This window comes from Accipiter gentilis, chromosome 18 (genome assembly GCF_929443795.1).
Source record: "Accipiter gentilis chromosome 18, bAccGen1.1, whole genome shotgun sequence".
Lineage (NCBI taxonomy): Eukaryota > Metazoa > Chordata > Aves > Accipitriformes > Accipitridae > Astur > Astur gentilis.
Window position 1 is genome coordinate 21,945,512 of NC_064897.1, and position 17,753 is coordinate 21,963,264.

Sequence of the window (17,753 nt, forward strand, 5' to 3'; positions counted from 1 at the left end):
GTCCTAGTAAAGGTCTCGCCCAAGAGAAGATGTGAAAGGCAGTTGTCAGTTCTGCTGGGAATTGCGTTGCCCTTTTAATGGTAATAAAGTAGCTTTGCTCTTAATCTCTGCAGATGCTGCCAAATGCGGAACAGGTCTGGACAACGTGGCAATTCCCTTCCTGCTTGGAAACTTGGCACTTCTGGGTCAACACGGAGGTATGGCTTTTGGGCGTGTTGGGTTTGTGCACTGTGGGCACCAGGGTTGCTGTCATATGGGAAGGCGGAAAGCAGAAAGCTAATGAGCGGGTGTCCTTCATGAATCAAGCACGCAGTAATGTTAAACACAGTACCCTCGAATGGCTACCCAAAAGGAGGGGATATACATCTAAAACGAGGGTGCTGTAGCTCATGTTACAAGGTGTTGATAAGAAGCGCTAAACTTTCTGCCAACTAATCCATTACCTTAAAAACCCCAGCAGCTGTAATGGGAGGGCTCGTGGGCTGCTTTTCACGTGAAGTTTTTCATACACCTCATAGACTCTGGTGTATCTGGTGTTCTCGCTGTTTACAGTATTAGTGACACTGCTAATATGTATGTAATATAAAATTATTTATGGGAGCATCTGAATCTGAAAGCATTCCCTTCAAGTTCAAGAAATTTTCCCAAATGTGAGCAGCACTAATATAAAAACCAGGGACCATATCTGCATGCAGCCTTGCTGAGTTTCGGATATTTCCCTGTATGCTGACACCACGTACGCCAGCTTAACCCAGGTGATGAGAGCCATTGTGGAACTGGCAGCTCCATCTCCAGAGCAGGAGCATGGCCGGGGATGCCACCAACACCCTGGAGCAGGGCAGGTGCCCGAGCAGGAGTATGGTGGTGGTGGGACCTCCTGCTGCACCGAGCCCCGTGTGGGCAGCAGCGGTGGCGGGTGCATCTCCCTGCTCCCTCCTCGGGGTGAGGGCTGTGCCAGCAAAATGCATAGACATTCCTACTCCACCTTTCCCCAACTGCCAGTCAGGCTGCAATGTCTAAAACAGGCATGGATTTTCCTGTTTACCCAACATTAGCGTACCTCCCAAAAGGCAATTGTGTTGGTTTTGTTCTCCTTTCCTTGTACATATCAGAAGTCAAACAGCGTGATGTGGCTAATGGGATTATATTGACCCACCTCTGCCGTTGCTATTAATATCTGAAGAAATTCCCAAATGCCACATGCCCAATGGTAGTACAGTTGCCTGCCCATCTTTCTCTTGCCAAACAGATTGGGTATTTTAATGTTAGCAAATCCAGTAATTGCTAGTCCAAATTTTGCTCCTTGGTAGAGTTCAGAAGCTAGGGACCAGATTATATATGGAAGAGAATATATAGAGAGTATCAATTTTTGCAATGGATAGCAAGTTGATTTGCAATGTCATTTGAACAGTATCCAAATAGCCAATTCTTTTTTTTTAAAAAAGGACGCTGAAGGGATCTAGGGGGGGTCATGTCTTTTTCTTGCTGGCTGTAGAAACATAACCCACACTTTTAAAAAAATTGCATTCAGAATCCAACCCTGGAGCACAGGCTACTAAATTTCAATTGCTGTTTTTATGTCATTATTGCAATTGCAGTAACTCTGTAAAAGAGAAGACAAAAGGTTGCTCTTTCCACTTTGAGCTCTTTCCATTCTCCACTTTTACAGCAAAGGTTACCCTGAGCAATGTGTACATCTGTCTGTTCCAAGTGTAGAAATACATATTATTCATACCTTGTCAATGTATATGCTGGAAAACAGAAGCTGAATTTATAGCTATATTTCCTCTCTGCCGGGGCTTTTAGAGTCGAGTGTTTCAGTGTTTCCATTATAAACCCCTGTTTTCTGAGGTTTATAACAGTCTTGAAGAGCATAGCAGTCTTGAACCATAATAGAAAGCATGTAATGTTGCATTTACAATACAGCTGTAACTGCACATTAAGGAGTGTAATCTTCTCAGTGTACCCACAATGCTCCAATAAGGTTAATTGGAATTACATATACTAAGAGAAAAACAATATTTTACCCCTGGAGTTGGTGCTCTCCATCCAGAGAGCTGAGAGCATCACACGGGGACAGAGTCCGTCTATCTGCACCAGACTTACAAAAATGCCATTCTTTGCTACACCATTAAAATACCTGTGTGCATCTGCAAAGGCTCCTCTTGGCACCCGCCTCCCTCATTTGATGCCTCACCGCTTTACAGACTTGGCCGAGGGAAACCAAGGTAAAGGTGGCTGGAAGAAACCGGTATTTTATTGAATGTATGGTGAGGCTTTTGTCCTATGCGGTGTCTCAGCTGTCTCAGCCAAGCTGCCCTCGGCTTCTAGCCTTGCGTAAATATAGGTCTCATCTGAAACCCATCTTCTCCATTTCCAGTCAGCTTGCTCCATCTGGCATCTTGCATTCATGTATCACTTTGTTTACGAATATAAGGTAAATGAATTACAGTTTGTGACAACATCCCCCTGTCCCTGGGCTGTCTGCAATAGTCCCAGCTCCTTTGCCATGCATCTGGGTAGTTGCTGGCTTCTCTAGTTAGCCTGAACTGCCACAGACAGAGCAGGGGCTCTTAAGGAGAAAGTACCTTATACGTTGGGGTACCTGTCCAACAGGTCTGGCTCTCTAAGCTGCATCTCTTCCAGTGCACCTAGCTTAAATTTTTGTTGATGGCTGTAGGACTGTGCTGGGCCAGAGATCCCATCATGCCAGTTCGGTTGCTGTGTGAGCGTAACCAGTTGGGTGAGGCGTAAGTGTCTGCAGGTAGCGGTGTTCTGAGTTAAAACGAGTACTTTAAAATGGATGGTGAGGAAGAAGAGCTGGAGTTGATAGTGGACAGTTGCCATGGCTGGTGGCCATGCTCATACTAGAGCTGATGTATCATTGCAATTGCTCACTGGAGCTTGTTGGGCTTAATTGGCTGAAGGTAAAGAAAGCAGCAGCATCTTCAGAGTAGAAAGAAACTTCTAAGAATTGTTTAAAAAAACCCCCAAGACTCTAGAGTTTGAAGACTTTGTTAGGCTCTGTGGCAAGTTCAAAATGGTCCTCTCAGATTGTCACAGAGCCATGGTTTTCCACGAACCTTAGCTCTGATCAGCAGCCAGTAAAAAGCTAAGGTATGATGGCTGAAAGTTTTGTTCCATGGATTTTTATTTTTTTTTTTATTTCAGTGAAACTGAGAAGGATACATATTTTGGTTTTGCAATAGCCCAGCCACAGTCTAAGGTTGTCCTTATCTGCCACTTGGTAGAAGGCAGCAGAAGGTAGGAAGGAGGTAGGAGGCTGGACTCACTGTGAACCTTAGGCTCAGATCCCATCTATGCTTCAGTCTGAGAAAGCAAGTTTAACATGAGTGTCAGCAGGGTTGAAATCTTGTGGAGACTAAGTTCTTCTTGCTGTTTCAACTCATATGTCACATTATTTTGTCTTCCACTTAACCGCTCTTCCCGTGGCTAACAGGTCAGCTTATTGGGTTCACACCCTTTTGCCAACATTGCTAACCTCAAGCATTCAGAATCACAAATGTACTCTCAGATTCATGAGACTGCAGGAAAAACATGCATTTTTTTTTTTTAACTGAGCAATTAAAATAGCTTAATTAGTATTTTTGCCCTGATCCTTTGAGTTTCACAGATTTGGAACATTTTTTCTCCTTGCTTTGACGACTCGACTGTCTTTTCTCCCAGTAAAACCTGTATTTGTCACAACTGCACACATGAATAACTAGTGCTTTAGTGAAAACCCAAACTAAGCCAAGACTTGCAGTAAGAACTTGAGATTTGGAAATGCTGGTTTTGTGATTGTGTAAGTTTGTTTTTTCACTTTTTCTTTTTTCTGCCCCCTCACCAGTTATACATGTCTGTGTTACAACATATCTGCTGAGAATGAGAGAGCTGAAGGGATTTCTGATTTGGTGAATTAACGTACAAGTGGTCAGCAGAAAGGACTGCAGCAAAAAAGCGATGAATGGGAGAGCACAAAAGGGTGAACTAGAGTAAAGCCATGTGTATGTTACATGTGCTTTTCTGCAGCATGTCAGGGGCTGCAATTTGCATGTTAGTTATCTGTTCTCCCTTTCATACGGGTAAGAAGGCCGTTGGGAATATTGGGCACAATCTACCAAGAATTATTCATCATGTGATGCATAAATTTAGGCAGTGAATATCCCCTGGACAGGGGCCTAAGTGAAGATAAGGCTTTTCAATGTACTTTATATTGTTCCTGCATTTGCCCCGTAGTGTGAAGGTGTTACATGTCTTCCTGCCACAGCTCTGTGTGTTCCAGTGCCTCATACGTTTTGTTCTTGCATCTGAAAACATCCGGCATGATTGTTCACACTGCAGTTATTGTCATTTTGAAATGTTTGTCATGGGGAACATTTTCAAAGGCAAGAGAGGCAACAGGGCACCAACCTCCCCCTGCCTGTCTACAGGAGTCAGAGCAGCATTATCAAACCCTGCACCTGGTGTTCTCCAGGAGAATTTCCCATGTCCCATGAAGGGATGTTTCTAAAGCCTAAAAGAGAGGCTCTGTGGATGCCACTAAAGAATTGCTGAAGAACTGGGATTGGTCCTCAGTGATTATTTTGAACTGCCAGGTTGAGTCTCTTTGCAGTCATACTGCCTTTCTACATGTGGATGCAGACTAATAGCTTCTGGGCTTCTTGAGGTATGAAAACCATTACTGTGGCAATGTTATTAGTCTGACTTGCTTGATTTTGACCTTTTGTTTTTCTGCGAGCCAGTTTACCGCCTCTTCTGTGCTGAGACTAGATGGTGGTAGTGCCTGAGTTGCAATGCCAGTCCCGGTTTTGGCATGTTTGTATTGTCTAATACATTGCACCTTCTTTTGCTTTTTCTTTTTGCCATCTTATTCATCTCAGAGGGGTAATTGCATCCAATCCCTCTGATTTTAGACAATTAGAGATGAAGCATAAAGGCAGAGCTGATACTGCCCACAGTTCCCAGGTGGGACCTGATTCTACCATTCCTGTCAGCCTGAAGGCCATACTGATGGGGACTTTCTCCATTCACATCTGTGGGGCTGTGGGGCTTCTTCTGGAACCATGTGCTATTTGAAAAAAAAAGTGGTGGGCCTCAGGTGAAGAATACTTTTTTACCTCATCTGACGTTCAAGGTTTTTGAAACTGTTGGTGCCTTCCCCCTTTTGTCATTTTGAGTTTTGACAGGGTATTGATAAATGCCTTGCATTAGTGAATTTAGTCTTTCAAAAACCCTACCCCCCATGTGTCTGTCATTATCTTTTTACCTGTTCCAGGCCTTCCTACTGAGCCTGTCAGGTCTCTGAGGGCACCAGTAGATCTTAATTGTCCTGACTGGCCTCACCTGAGACCCCCCCGACCTGCACACTCTGCCCATGGGCCCAGGAGCCCCATTAAAGCTCGGGTCTGGGGGTTCAGTTGCTGACTTGATGCCCTGGGTGGTCCCTGCTCCTGACTCACCCCTCGCTGTGCTGATGGACCCTGTTACCTGCCTCCTACGTTCAGCCCGGTGGGTCTGCACCCCACGGTGAGGGCTGGTCTGTGTGGGGGCTGCCCTCAGCTCCCATCCTGTCCCGTCCCCCCTCCTGGCCCTGGCAGCCCATCTCCAGAGCATGTGTGCAGGCTGCTGCTGATCTATATCAGCAATCCGGTGCTTTTGAAAGAGGTACTGAGCAGCACATTCATCCAGCTTTGGGCTTGTCCTTTTCACAAGCAGAATGCAGGGCGTGACAGGGTGGTCAGATCTGCCTCTTCTTAGCTGCTATTCTCCCCTTTGTCCTTTCTATTTGTTCTTTAACTCCCCTTCTCCCATTAGGGCAACTAGAAGGATGCAATGGTCAGGGTTTCTCCAGCTGGCAGTCCAGGAGCCATTGCGCTGCTCTGTGCGATGCTGATTGCCGTGGCTAATTGCCTCTGAGGTGGCTGCCCCGCTTTTAAGGAAGCTGCGTGCGATCTTCCTCTAAAGAAATCTCTTTGTATTGTCCTGAAAGGATTTCACAATAAAGTTATTGAACTGCAAACTGGAGAGGTAAGGTGGGAATGTCGTAGCTAGAGATAGCATATTGACACCTCAAAATATTTCCGTTAATTGGGGAAACCCAGCATTGTACATATTCCTATTTGCAAAGTGCAGTAAAAGAACTGGGCTTTATGTGTTTTGGTGTCAATCCCATGAGCTAAGAGATGGAGAAGTTGATAAGCACAATTTAGTTAAGTTGTAGAACAAGGTGCTTCTGTTAAGTTTTTCACAGTTCTTTTGACCTGTGGTCTGGCATTGAAACACAGTTTGGAGAATTCAAGCCTTGAGTTTGCTATCTAGAGTAGCTTTTCAATCAAACAAAGAAGGTTGGGTATTTTTCATGGTTAAAAACTGAACTTCACAGAAGAAATTATAACTTACTGGTTCTTACCATGATATTGTTACAAAGGCAAACATTTATATGGGTCTCTGCAACTACAAGACTAGTCTAGGCAGGGTTCTTTGGCTTTTTCTGTCAATGGGGAGCTATTGATCCATGAACATAAATCCTTACTTATCTCCAGTCAAGTTTATAGGACAATGAAATTATAGGATTGCTTGAATCAATCAATGTTTCTAAAGCAAGCTATAGAAATATAAACAAGTTACCGATTATTTAATAAAGTCAATTTGCTTAGAAATGCCTGGCCATGGGCAGCAGATGTTACATTAATTTCTGCTTTCTCTGGAATTTCACTGGGGCTGCAAGATCTTAATGTCACTATTAGCAAAGGTAACTTTATTTTAGAAACTCATTCTGAGCTCTCACAGCAAGAGGAAGAAACTGTCATTCCTTTTGACCACAAAATCTGTGCTATTTCTAAGTGGAGATCTTTGAAATAACTAGGATATCTCACAGCTTGTTGCTTTAGAGGGGACTTGGTACAGCAGCACTACATTTAGTTAGCATAATGGGTTTTTTAGCTCCTGTGACTGAGTTTGAAGTACCATAACTTTTAGTCAGCTAAGATTAAATTTCTTAGTGAAGTACAAGTTTGCATAATATTTTAGCTTTCCTAGAATTTTTAAGCTGGGTACCTGTTTTCTGAGAAGCATTTAAGTTAATACAACCAGGTTCTGACTTGGTGAAACAATTTTAAGTGTAAATGTGTGTCTTTGTTTCTCAGTAGGAAGCGTCATGAAAGCAGCTTCCTCAGCGTGGTTTCACGGTTACCATGTTTGCCTTTCAAGATCCAGTTCATTGGAGTGATTTTATTCAAGGTGGTTCAAGAATCTTCCATGAGCCCATGGTATCCTTTTGGTGCTCCCATCCATTTTGAATGCAGAGCAGGACCTCTGTAAGTGGACTCCAATGCCTCAGTGGTCTGTCTGTTGAGTAGCTTGGCATAGTTTATCATACAGGAGTACAAAATCATCTGATTAATCTGCTTGGGCAATCCTTGAACAAGGATAGTAATAATGAAGTCGTAGAAGGCCACTGTAAGTCCTTCTGTTCCAATATGTTAATATTCCCAGTACTCTGGCTATTAAGGTTGTTTTAAATATATATAAAAAAATATCTCTGTGAAATGTGCCTTTGATCTACCTTAAAGATGTTGAGAATTCATTTTGTCTTTGGAAAGGTTTTTGTCTTCAAGATAAATTAATATCATGTATACTTCCATGGTTTTGTACAAGGGCTTTGTTAAAGCTTATACATAAACTAGTCTCTGATTAATCTCATGGTTTTTTTAAGCTGTTCCATGGTATTTCATTTGCAGTATTTTGTGCCTAAGCTATCTATATAACAGCATTTTGTTCATCTGAAGACTATGCTACAAATTTCTAAGGAGATGAACTGCTATAAAATTACAACTTAACACCTTTCTAGACTTCCTTCATCTATTGTAAAGTTGTTGTGGCTCAGCCTTAATTAGGTTATTATAGACCTAGAACATATGAAGTAGGATAGCATGAGAGGAGTTGAATTTGGTCATTAGCAGGACTGTGTGGTTAGTCTAGCTGGTGTAGTCATCAGCCTCTGAAATACGTGAGACTACATTTTCCATTTGATATGCTTTGAAGACAGGTCAAAATCCTTAACATGATCTAGGTCTACGGAGAAGGTCTATAATCCTGCTTTTTAATAAGCTCTCTGTTTCATGTCAGAATGATACTTGCGTATGTCAAGCATTGCTGAGGCTCATTGCCACACTTGTATTCATTTTGAAGTTGAAATGCATTGTTTTGGAAGAGCATTTACAGAAAATGTTCTTGGAGTCATAGCAGACAGGGCTTTAAGGCGTGTAGGCTTCCTGGAAAACCTGGATTGTCTGGGTGTGGTGTTTTTTGGTTTTTTTTTTTTTTTTTTTTTTTTTTTTTTCTTTTTTGGTTGAGGAACAATTCAACTTCTCAGACTTTGTTGTAATGCGCTTCCCTTTTTAATATTTACTGCTGTGAACATCCGTGCAGGCTGAAGCTCTGGCTGTTTGGGATTGAACTACTTCTGTCTTGTAGGTCTGCCGTTTGCTGGGGAGCTCCAAGGCTACAGTGACAGCAGTGCTGGGGAATGAAGGATGAGATGGGAGTCTTGAGCGTAAGTTTGTGTTGAACATTTTGTTGTTGTTGAAGTTTGTGTTGAACAAGGTGGTGATCTGTGGATTTTACTTGCTATAGAAGAGAAGAGCTCGAATGGCACTCCGTCAAGGAGCTGTGAACCTTGGTAGATGCAATCTAGAGTGAAGCCTCGTAGAGGCAAATGCAGGCAGTGCTGCTGACTCATAGCAGTCTGACAGGAAAAGGCTCTCTTCCACTTCTGCTTGTCTCTGGCTTCCTCCAGCATGTGGTTAGTGAGGAGTTCGTATCGGCCTCTGTAGTTCATTGATATTATTATCATAATCAGCCTGACCAGTGTGGCTCCACAAAAAGAACTGGGAGGTTGGTTAAAAATATCTGTGCTATTAACTAGTTAATTAGGATGGTGCTTCTAATGTAAAGGACCTGTAAAGAGAGCCACAGGATTGATAAATAGCCTGTTTTCATTGTTGTCTGCATCCCTGATGCCTTTCCCCCCACGGCCTGCAAAGCAACATGTGGATTTTTGTGACTCTTCATGGAGCCGAGATCCTTAACTCCGGGATGACAACTGCAAGCACGTGGGGCTGCAGTGAGGAGTGCTCCAGGTTGGGTTTAGAGTCAATGCCGTGTGCCACTCTCCTTAATGGTTGGAGGTGCTGAGTTAAAACACTTTGGCAAGAAAGAGGTGCCGAGGCTTAAACAAACAAAACAAAAAGAAAACCCCAACATCAACAACAGAAAAGGATGGTTGTTGTTGTTGGGAGCTTGATTATGTGTTCTGTTCCAAACTGGATGCTGATGTGAGAGCCTATTTTCTTTCATAATGCATGTGTTTAAGAACTATTCATCCCACCTACCTCCCAGTGTGACTGGGAAAAGGCTCTAGTGCTTCTTAAAAAATAAGTGAGGTCTGTACTTGATTCTGTGTTTGCTGATAGAGTTTTGCCATTGACTTTTAATAGGAGGGCATCAGTCCTCTACATGCCGAAAAATGTCCTTTAATTAAAAAGCCAGTGTTTTGGGTTTGTGTGGCAGGGTTTTGGTAGCAGGGGAGGGGCCGCAGGGGTGTCTCCTGTGAGAAGCTGCTAGAAGCTTCCATGGCTCCAAGCTGGACTCACCACTGGCCCAGGCCGAGCCCATCAGCAACGGTGGTAGCGCCTCTGGGAGAACGGGTTTCAGAAGGGGAACCTGCAGCGGAGTTTGGGAAGTGGAACATGAGAGGAACCCCTCTGCAGATCCCGAGGTCAGTGAGGAAGGAGGGGAGGAGGTGTGCCGGAGGAGGTTTTGATGCCCCTGCAGCCCGTGGTGAGGCGGCAGGCTGTCCCCCAAAGCCCATGGAGGGGAGCGGGGGAGCAGATGCCCACCTGCAGCCTGGGGAGAGAGGAGCCCATGCCGGAGCAGGGGGTGGAATGCCCCACAAGATGGCCGCCGCTCCACGGGGAAGCCTGCGCTGGGGCAGTTCATGAAGAACTGCAGCTTGTGGGAAGGACCCATGTTGGAGAAGTTCGTGGAGAGCTGTCTTCTGTGGGAGGGAGCCCACGGTGGAGCAGGGGACGAGTGAGGAGTCCTCCCCCTGAGGAGGAAGGAGCGGCAGAGACAATGTGTGAGGAACTGACCCCAACCGCCATTCCCCGTCCCCCTGCGCCGCTGAGGGGAGGAGGGAGAGAGAACCAGGAGCGGAGTTGCGCCGCGAAGGAGGGAGGGGTAGGGGGAAGGTGTTTTAAGATTTGGTTTTATTTCTCACTATCCTTGTTTTGATTTGATTTGTAGTAAATTAAATTGATTTTGTTTTTTCCCCAAGTTGCGTCTGTTTTTTGCCCATGACCATAAGTGGTGGGTGATCCTTCCCTGTCCTTGTCTCGACCCATGAGTGTTTCTTTATATTTTCTCCTCCCCGTGCCACTGTGGGGGGGGAGAAGTGAATGAACAGCCTGATGGTGCTTTGTTTCTGGCTGGGCTTAAACCACGACGGCCAAGTAAATTAAAGCACAGTGAAATCGGAATATTATTTCTTACCTTCTCGTGGTGATTGGTTTAGTTTTTTTGAAGAGACTTTAAGGCATATGGATTTTTTTATTTTTATTTTTTTTCTTAAAGTCCCACGGGATCAGTGTCTGGTTGGGATTGGCTTGTGCCCATTGATTAATTCCTTGTGTCACTTTCCTTGAATCTTGTTGCAGTTGTTCTTGGAGAACTTGGCAGCAGCAGCAAACTGGCAGAGCTGTTATTGACCCAGAATAGCAATAGCATTGTTAATACAATAAGCAAGGTTTTCTGTGAACTACTGTGCTATTCTGTGGAGCTGATGAGCTGGTTAACACCTTTTACTTATTCTGCAAGGATCTGAGGCTGGAAGGGAATTAATGCAGTTGTGAAGCACGGAGAACCAAAATAGCAGTGATTCAGTTAGAGTAGAGCCAAATCTTCTTAAAATTAAACTCCATTGTGTTAGAGACTTTACTTTTTTGATACCTATATTATTAACTTCTCTGATAAGAGCAGGAAATGTAATACAGTGATATTGGAGAAGCCTTGCACATTAAATCTAGGCTGTTATCTTGGGGTTGTATGAGAAGAAACCACTCTTCATCTGGTGTGTTATGGGAATCAGATGTTGCAGAATTTCTGTTTCTCAAGGTTACCATATAATTCACAAATCTAATTTTTTGGGTATCTTTGATTTCCTTAACTTTCAAATAGGTTGGTTGGAATGGGTGGGAGGGCTGCAGTACACGTATGGGTATTTCTAGTTCCATAAGTAACAAACAATACCAGACAGTTCAGGGAATTTTGTCATGGGCAAGGGTGTTTACTTGCAAGCTGCTGCTGCTGCTGATGTTGTAATCCTGAAGATTTTTTTTGATAGTGGCATTTGGTAACTTTGTGTGTAACAGGTTTGTGGTCTTCTCTCATAGAAGTGCTTCAAGGTTTGCTTTCTGGTTGACCTTTCTAATTGGACTGGATCAGATGCTTGAAACAGGATTGAGGTTTGCTGATAGGAAAATATGGAAGAAAGCTGAGGAATTCATATACTATGGACAAACCATTTCCTGAACTGCTATCAAAGCTTGACTGTTCATGTGCAGGTTGTTCAAGGGGTTGTGAGAGCTTGACTGTGCCACAATGCAGAGATAGTAGATATGGCCATATTGATGTTAACCCTGATACTAGAAATACAATGCAGGGGTAGCCAAAGTATCTCTGGAAAGGCTGGTTAATGGTACCTCCAAGGGGGCACTGCATTGAGCCAGGAAAATGTGCTGTAGTACTCATGAACCTGAGATGATACAGCCAAACAGTGCTGTCTGTGTGGACTAACCAGTGTGACAGATGCTGACTTACGGACCCTGGTACTACAGCTGGGTTTTTCTGCTCATTAGTTTTTCATTCTTATATGTTGCCCTCCCCCCCCCCCCCCCCCCCCCCCCCCCAGTTCTCCTTTTAGTTGTGATAATTTAAAGTTTACTTTGTTCCATTCTTTTAAGGTATAACCAGTCTGAAGATTAAGTGTTAATGAAGTTTTATGTTGCAGTAATGCTCTACGTTTATTACTTCAGAGAATACCACTGTTGTATGCCAGGGCACCCCGAAGGGTCTTTATATTATTCTTCCATGATCTGTACCATGGTCAGGCTCTCCCTCCCGCCCCCCCCCCCCCCCCCCAGTTTCCAGTTTCCCTAATACTTGTTGAATAGATTTTTAGACATCAGCACTGATGTCTCAAGCGGTGGGTATGTAAATATTTACTGGCACGACAGTCAACAACAGCAGGAGGGGGGAAATTGCTACATCCTACCATTCAGGGAACCTTCAAGTTCTCTCTTAGAGCGTGCAGTTGATGAGAACAGGAAAGGTTTGCAGTTTGTATTTGACTTGATGTGTTTTTGCTCTCTTGGTTCCTGTTTTGTTGCAGATGTCATTTGTGTAGCTGTGGAAGGCTTTATCAGCTCTTGCAGAGACTTTCCCATGCGCACACCACTCAAGCCTGGAGCTGTAGTGGAGGAAAATGGAGGCAGTAGATCTCCTGGCATTTGCCTCTATAGAAATGAGTAATACAACGGTCACCCTGGCTTTGCTGGTGGTCTTCGTGGTCCTGCTGTATTGGTAAGTGATAACAGTGATATGTGCTGCATATCAGACACAAAGCCTGCTGAAGCTCCCCTAAAATCTATAGACTCTTATTCATAAGGGGAAACTGGAACATAATTGGCTAGAAGGGACATGGAGGGGGAGTTGGTTTGGATGCAGAGGTTGAAATAAATACTCACAAAACTTATGGTGCTTTTTAGAGAATTCTGTCCCTGCAATATTTTCTCGTAAGTGCTTTACCAACAAACTGCTAACAAAAATTGTCTTCAAAATTAAGAGCTTAATATTGTTGGTTTCTTATTAATTTCTGTAGGTGGCAGGAACATTGGCACTGATCACAAAGAAGCTGAGTACTTGTTGCACCTCTTCTCTGCACTATGCTGCACGCTTGTCCCTTGCCAGGTTTCTTGGCTTAAGTATGCAGACATTTTAACTGCTGCTTGAATTTCCTCTCTTGTTCCTTCCACACTGAGTAGTGGATACAAATCAGAATAACAGCAGCCCTAATGGTTAGCACAGTAGGCATTGCATTGAGCTGTGCTGAAATGAAAAAAACCCCTCCCTGTCCAGATAATTTATTTCAGAAATTAAATTAGCTGAACTGGGAGTGCTGTTCTGACTGTTTTTACTTGAATAGCTCTTCAAATCCTGCCTTCCAGTCAACCAATGTTTTTTCTCATTTGTATATGTGTTCAAGAAAAAGTTTCACGGTAGAAAAAGTACCTCTGACAAAAAACCAAAGATAATCTGGAAGAGAGTAGTGATGGCACCATGAGATTAGCACAATTGCTGTAGCAGTGTAAATGATAGATCTCTTTTGCAAGTATTTCTTCATTCTTTGACCCTGTTGGGCTTTGTTCAACTTCATTCTGTGTCAAAGGAGGGTCTTGAGAGACTAAAAAAAAGAGTCAAGTCCATATTTGATGTGCGTTGCCATATCAAGTAGGTGGGTGAGCCAGCTTTCTTAATAAGAGCTGCCCAAATCATCACAGATGTCCAAGTCCTACTTCCTTTGAATTTTTCTGGGAAAAAGAATGGCAGCACTAGATCTTTCAATAAAACCATGCTGTTTAGCTGCTGACCTGTGCATTTCTGTGAGCTTAAGGGGATGAGAGGGACGGCAGAGCCACATTGACAGTTCAGAAATGCAGCAGATCGGCTGGTAAGATCTGGCTGCCTGTGAGTCAGCTGAAAGCCTGATGCTTCCACGTAGTACACGTCAAGATGTGCTAAGGTCTCTGAAGACACAGAACTACTCCGTGTAAGCTTAGGGTACATTCTGGTGCATGCTTCTCCAGAGCCTCATTTTCTGGTTCAACTTAAGGAAGGCTGTTCCTCCCCTTGAAGTGAAGACATGGCAGTTTAGTGCAGAATTTGGTCTTGCCATAAACAAACCTAGCTCTAATTTCAGACTGAAGTCAAAGTTAAACCAGGCTCCTGGCTATGGACAGTCAGCTGCTGAATTGAGTGCCTACCATCTAAGTTTCAAAAAGTCCAATTTAGGAGTGAGGTGGGAAATGGCCTTACAGTAGAGATACCCCTTTCAGTGTTTCTCCTTTCCTGGCTGAAGGTGAGTTCTGTGAAGGCATCAAGTAAAGGAAGCTGGAATTTTATATGGGAAATTGTTTTATAGTCTTACGTGTCAATGGTTATTATTAACCAATCTTGTTGATCTACAGATACAGGTTGATTTTAAGCAGCTTATTAAACACAGGTGCCTATAGGTCACTCTTCTGATGAGAAGCTGGTGTTTCTTAAACTTGCAATGAAATGTGCTAGGCAACATCTGTGGGCTATTGGTAGGTTTGCCTGTGGCTAAGCTATTCAGATCCATTTATTTCAGTAAAATGCAGTGACTGAACTTGTAAGGCTAATGGCTTGAATCACATCTGCAAGTGCAGTGGTTGTTGTTCAAACCTGTCAACCTATTCATTTGAGACTCTGCTTTTTATGAAGTTTTTTTATACTGCATGTCTGTTTAAACAAATAAGTAAAACCCAATGCGTGCTCACAGCTTCCTTTATTCATGGCTGAAACCTTGGGTTCAAGGAATTATAGAGTATGTAAAAGGTTGCTAATAGAAATGCAGGTCCCTAATTCTAGAGAATGTTTTTATTACAATCATGTTGCATACCTAATTGTTTGGCTCTTCTAGGAGTCAGAAAATACAAGTGTTATGTATGGCAGGAGTAATAATAAAGTAATAACTCTTCAAGTTCCTTTGACGTTTTTGTTCTAAGCCTTAATCTCATTTTTTAATAACTCCTGAATTCTTTTTCTAGTTTTTTTCTGCCAGCATTGTGTCTTTTCAGAAGGGCAGTCATGGAGGAAGGGAAGAATGAATATTTGCAGTTGTAAATTTTGTTATGGTGTAGCTTATGATTGATCGGGGTCATATTGTGTCAACTGTTGTGTGAGTACAAAGAACAGGCAGTTTGTCCACCTTGTTGGCTATAAAAGGCTTACAGGCTAAACAGAAGGCAGTTGCAGGTAGAGAAGAGAGTTAATAGATCTAATACATGCTAGAATAACAACATGGTGATGGCAACTGTCGTGTTATTGAGCTATTTCCTTAGCATGATTTTTGTGGATGGGGGTACTCGGTGGTTTAAATGACAGCCCTGAGCTGCTGCCTGTGGACTCGGCCTCAGTCACTGTTAGCATATGTAGTGTAAGGCCAGCTGTGATTTATCACAGTTCAGCTGGCAGGTGGTATCTTGCTAAGTTGTGATAACACCAATCTCTTCGCATTTTTGGGTAAGGTGAGGTCATATGAAACAGAGAAGCAAGAGTTGATTGGGAAAGGGAGGAGAGGCTGTAGCTGCATAAAAATAAACTTCTAGAGAAGATACAGGTCTTAGGAGGAAACTTGGATGATTTGGTATTTTTTTTAAGACTGATTTATGGTACAATGAAGATCACCAGTAACTCTTTATGACAAATTCTCTAATGGCACATCCCTGATTTCTCATGTGTTGTCATCAGTGTAATATGAAGGTGATGCTTGTAGTGTATTGTGTCAGTTTTAAATCAGTGGAAAATTCAGCCTCTCGGTGTTTGTCTTTGACGTGACCTTAAGTCAGCTATAAAGAGAGGCTTTTTAAGGTAGGTGGTTTAATGTTGGGAGTAGAAAGAACAGAGAAGCTTTTGGGTACATTGTGTCTTCAGATTTGAAATGGGAAGAACAAACCTGAGGTTACTTTTTTGGTAATCTCTTAATTTAACAGGCTGTTCAAGCCCTCTTGCTGTTTCCCATTCCTGAAGTGCATAGCTGTCCACTGCCCTCCCCTTCCTTACTACTTGCTGTCAGTAGGTCAAAGTCTCTCCTTGCAGACCTCATACGATGGATTCTTCGATGGCTCTTGGTACCTCATTGCTATCGTGGTAGACAATGAAATTACTGCTTTACTGACTACAAAAAGGTATAATATGGCTAAATACATAAAGTTCAGTAATACCAGTGGCACAACGCTGAGCACTCTTAAAATCCTGTCCATGTCCCTCCCACCCCCTGTGATTTCTACTAGCCAAACTGATTGTCAGAGCAGTTTAAGACCACTTTCATTCTCAGTTGCAAGGACTGCTGTCTCTATTCACTTAATCTCTGTGAATCTCAGGGTTTTTTCAGGCATGAAATAAAAACAAACACTTAAGGGGGGAATGAGGTTAACATTTACAAATCCCAGTGATATTGTCTATTGAAAAATACCATAGTGTATCTATGCAACATATTGTTCATTTTCATTTCAAACATATGCTGAGTTGGGTATCCCATGCTTGGCTGTAGCTGCAAACATTGCTTTGTGTCTTTCTTTTTGCTGTCTGGGAAGATGTTTGATAAAATGAAAGCAGGAGTTTATCTTGCTTTAAAGTTTAATGTACCATAAGCTTAGCATTATGAAGAAGCTGTCACAGCATTCACATACCTGTGTTCAAACTGGATTATCAACCCCTTGTCTAAACAAACCTGGGTTTTTTTAGAAGCATGGAGGCTGGATGGGAGGTGTTTGTTTATGTTTGTAAGATACACATCTAATTGCATGCTTTCAAACATAGCAACAACATGTACTAGTGGTGTTCTTGTCTGTTTCTGAAAAGCTAAATCATTCAGAAAGATGCCATTTTTACACTGAAGTAGTATTAATGATCACTTGTGTTACAGAAAAGTATAAAGAGATTGAGAGATTTGGGTTTCACTGTATCTAAATACTGTCCACCTATTGCATAACAAGTCAATCCTAACCCAAAGAATTTGCAGTCTCTGGTCAAAAAGAATGAAAACTAAACTTTTTTTTTCTCCTCTGGCCTTAAGCCTAGACATTTGCATACATTTATATGCAGGAGATACTTAGACATAGGGGGACAACATGTGTTAGAGTTCATCAGTTGGTACCATAGCTGTACTAGGCCACATCAGAAGTTAAATCTCAGGTCAAGTAGTATTTTGATACAAGTGGCTTCAATATTATTGCTTGTTTGGCATTACTTTACATCTGTCATTTCAGAAAGAGTGTGGAAAGAGAAAGTTTAGAGCTAATCTGTCTCCAAATAAAACTTCATTCTGGTTTTGCAGAAACTTGCTATTTGGGCTTGAGTTAAGCAAAACTGAGATCAACTAGACCTCAGGTTTGGGGTTTGTTTTGTTTTGTTGTTTGTTTTTTCCTCCAGCTAGATGCCACCTATAGCTAGATATTGCACCATTTTTTGCTCCTCAAAAAATCAGTATTTACAAAAGATGTTTGATGACTAGAGCTTTAGGCTTACGGTATGAGTGCAGGGATAGAGTGAGCAGGTTTTTTTCCCTAACTCATCAAGATAATGCTTCTGGACAGATCCAGTGTCAGGCAATACAAAACTTGGATCCTTTCTGGAAAAAGCACCAACTGTGGGTGGGTAGGGCCAAACTTTTCCAGCTGTCACTACTGCCATCAAAGGCACAGGGCTGCAAGGACCACTATGGCTAGAAACAGTGGAGCATCAACATACACCCGTAAAGACGTACAGCTCTGCTGTCATGTCAGGCTCATTGAGTTGGGAGGTTCAGAGAGGCATCCTAATCCTTGGATGTTAAAGCATGCTTGCTTGCCTTGCTGGCAGCAAGCACAACTCTGCAGGCAGCGAGTGCA

At 42.8% G+C, this 17,753-nt stretch overlaps 1 protein-coding gene across 4 annotated transcripts in view; it reads left to right on the top strand.

Annotated features, from left to right (window-relative positions):
• Nucleotides 1-8,478: 8,478 nt before the first annotated feature.
• The window catches only part of TBXAS1 (thromboxane A synthase 1), a 237,317-nt gene continuing 228,042 nt past the window's right edge, over nt 8,479-17,753 (top strand). The window contains exons 1-2 of one of the 4 annotated variants that reach the window (XM_049822403.1): nt 8,479-8,557; nt 12,452-12,642. In XM_049822403.1, the coding sequence (XP_049678360.1) occupies nt 12,545-12,642 (98 nt within the window). In that variant the 5' untranslated portion in view covers nt 8,479-8,557; nt 12,452-12,544. Of the gene's footprint in view, nt 8,558-12,297; nt 12,643-17,753 lie in introns of those variants that run through there. The other 3 variants (XR_007508752.1, XM_049822397.1, XM_049822398.1) reach the window with 3 other exon arrangements.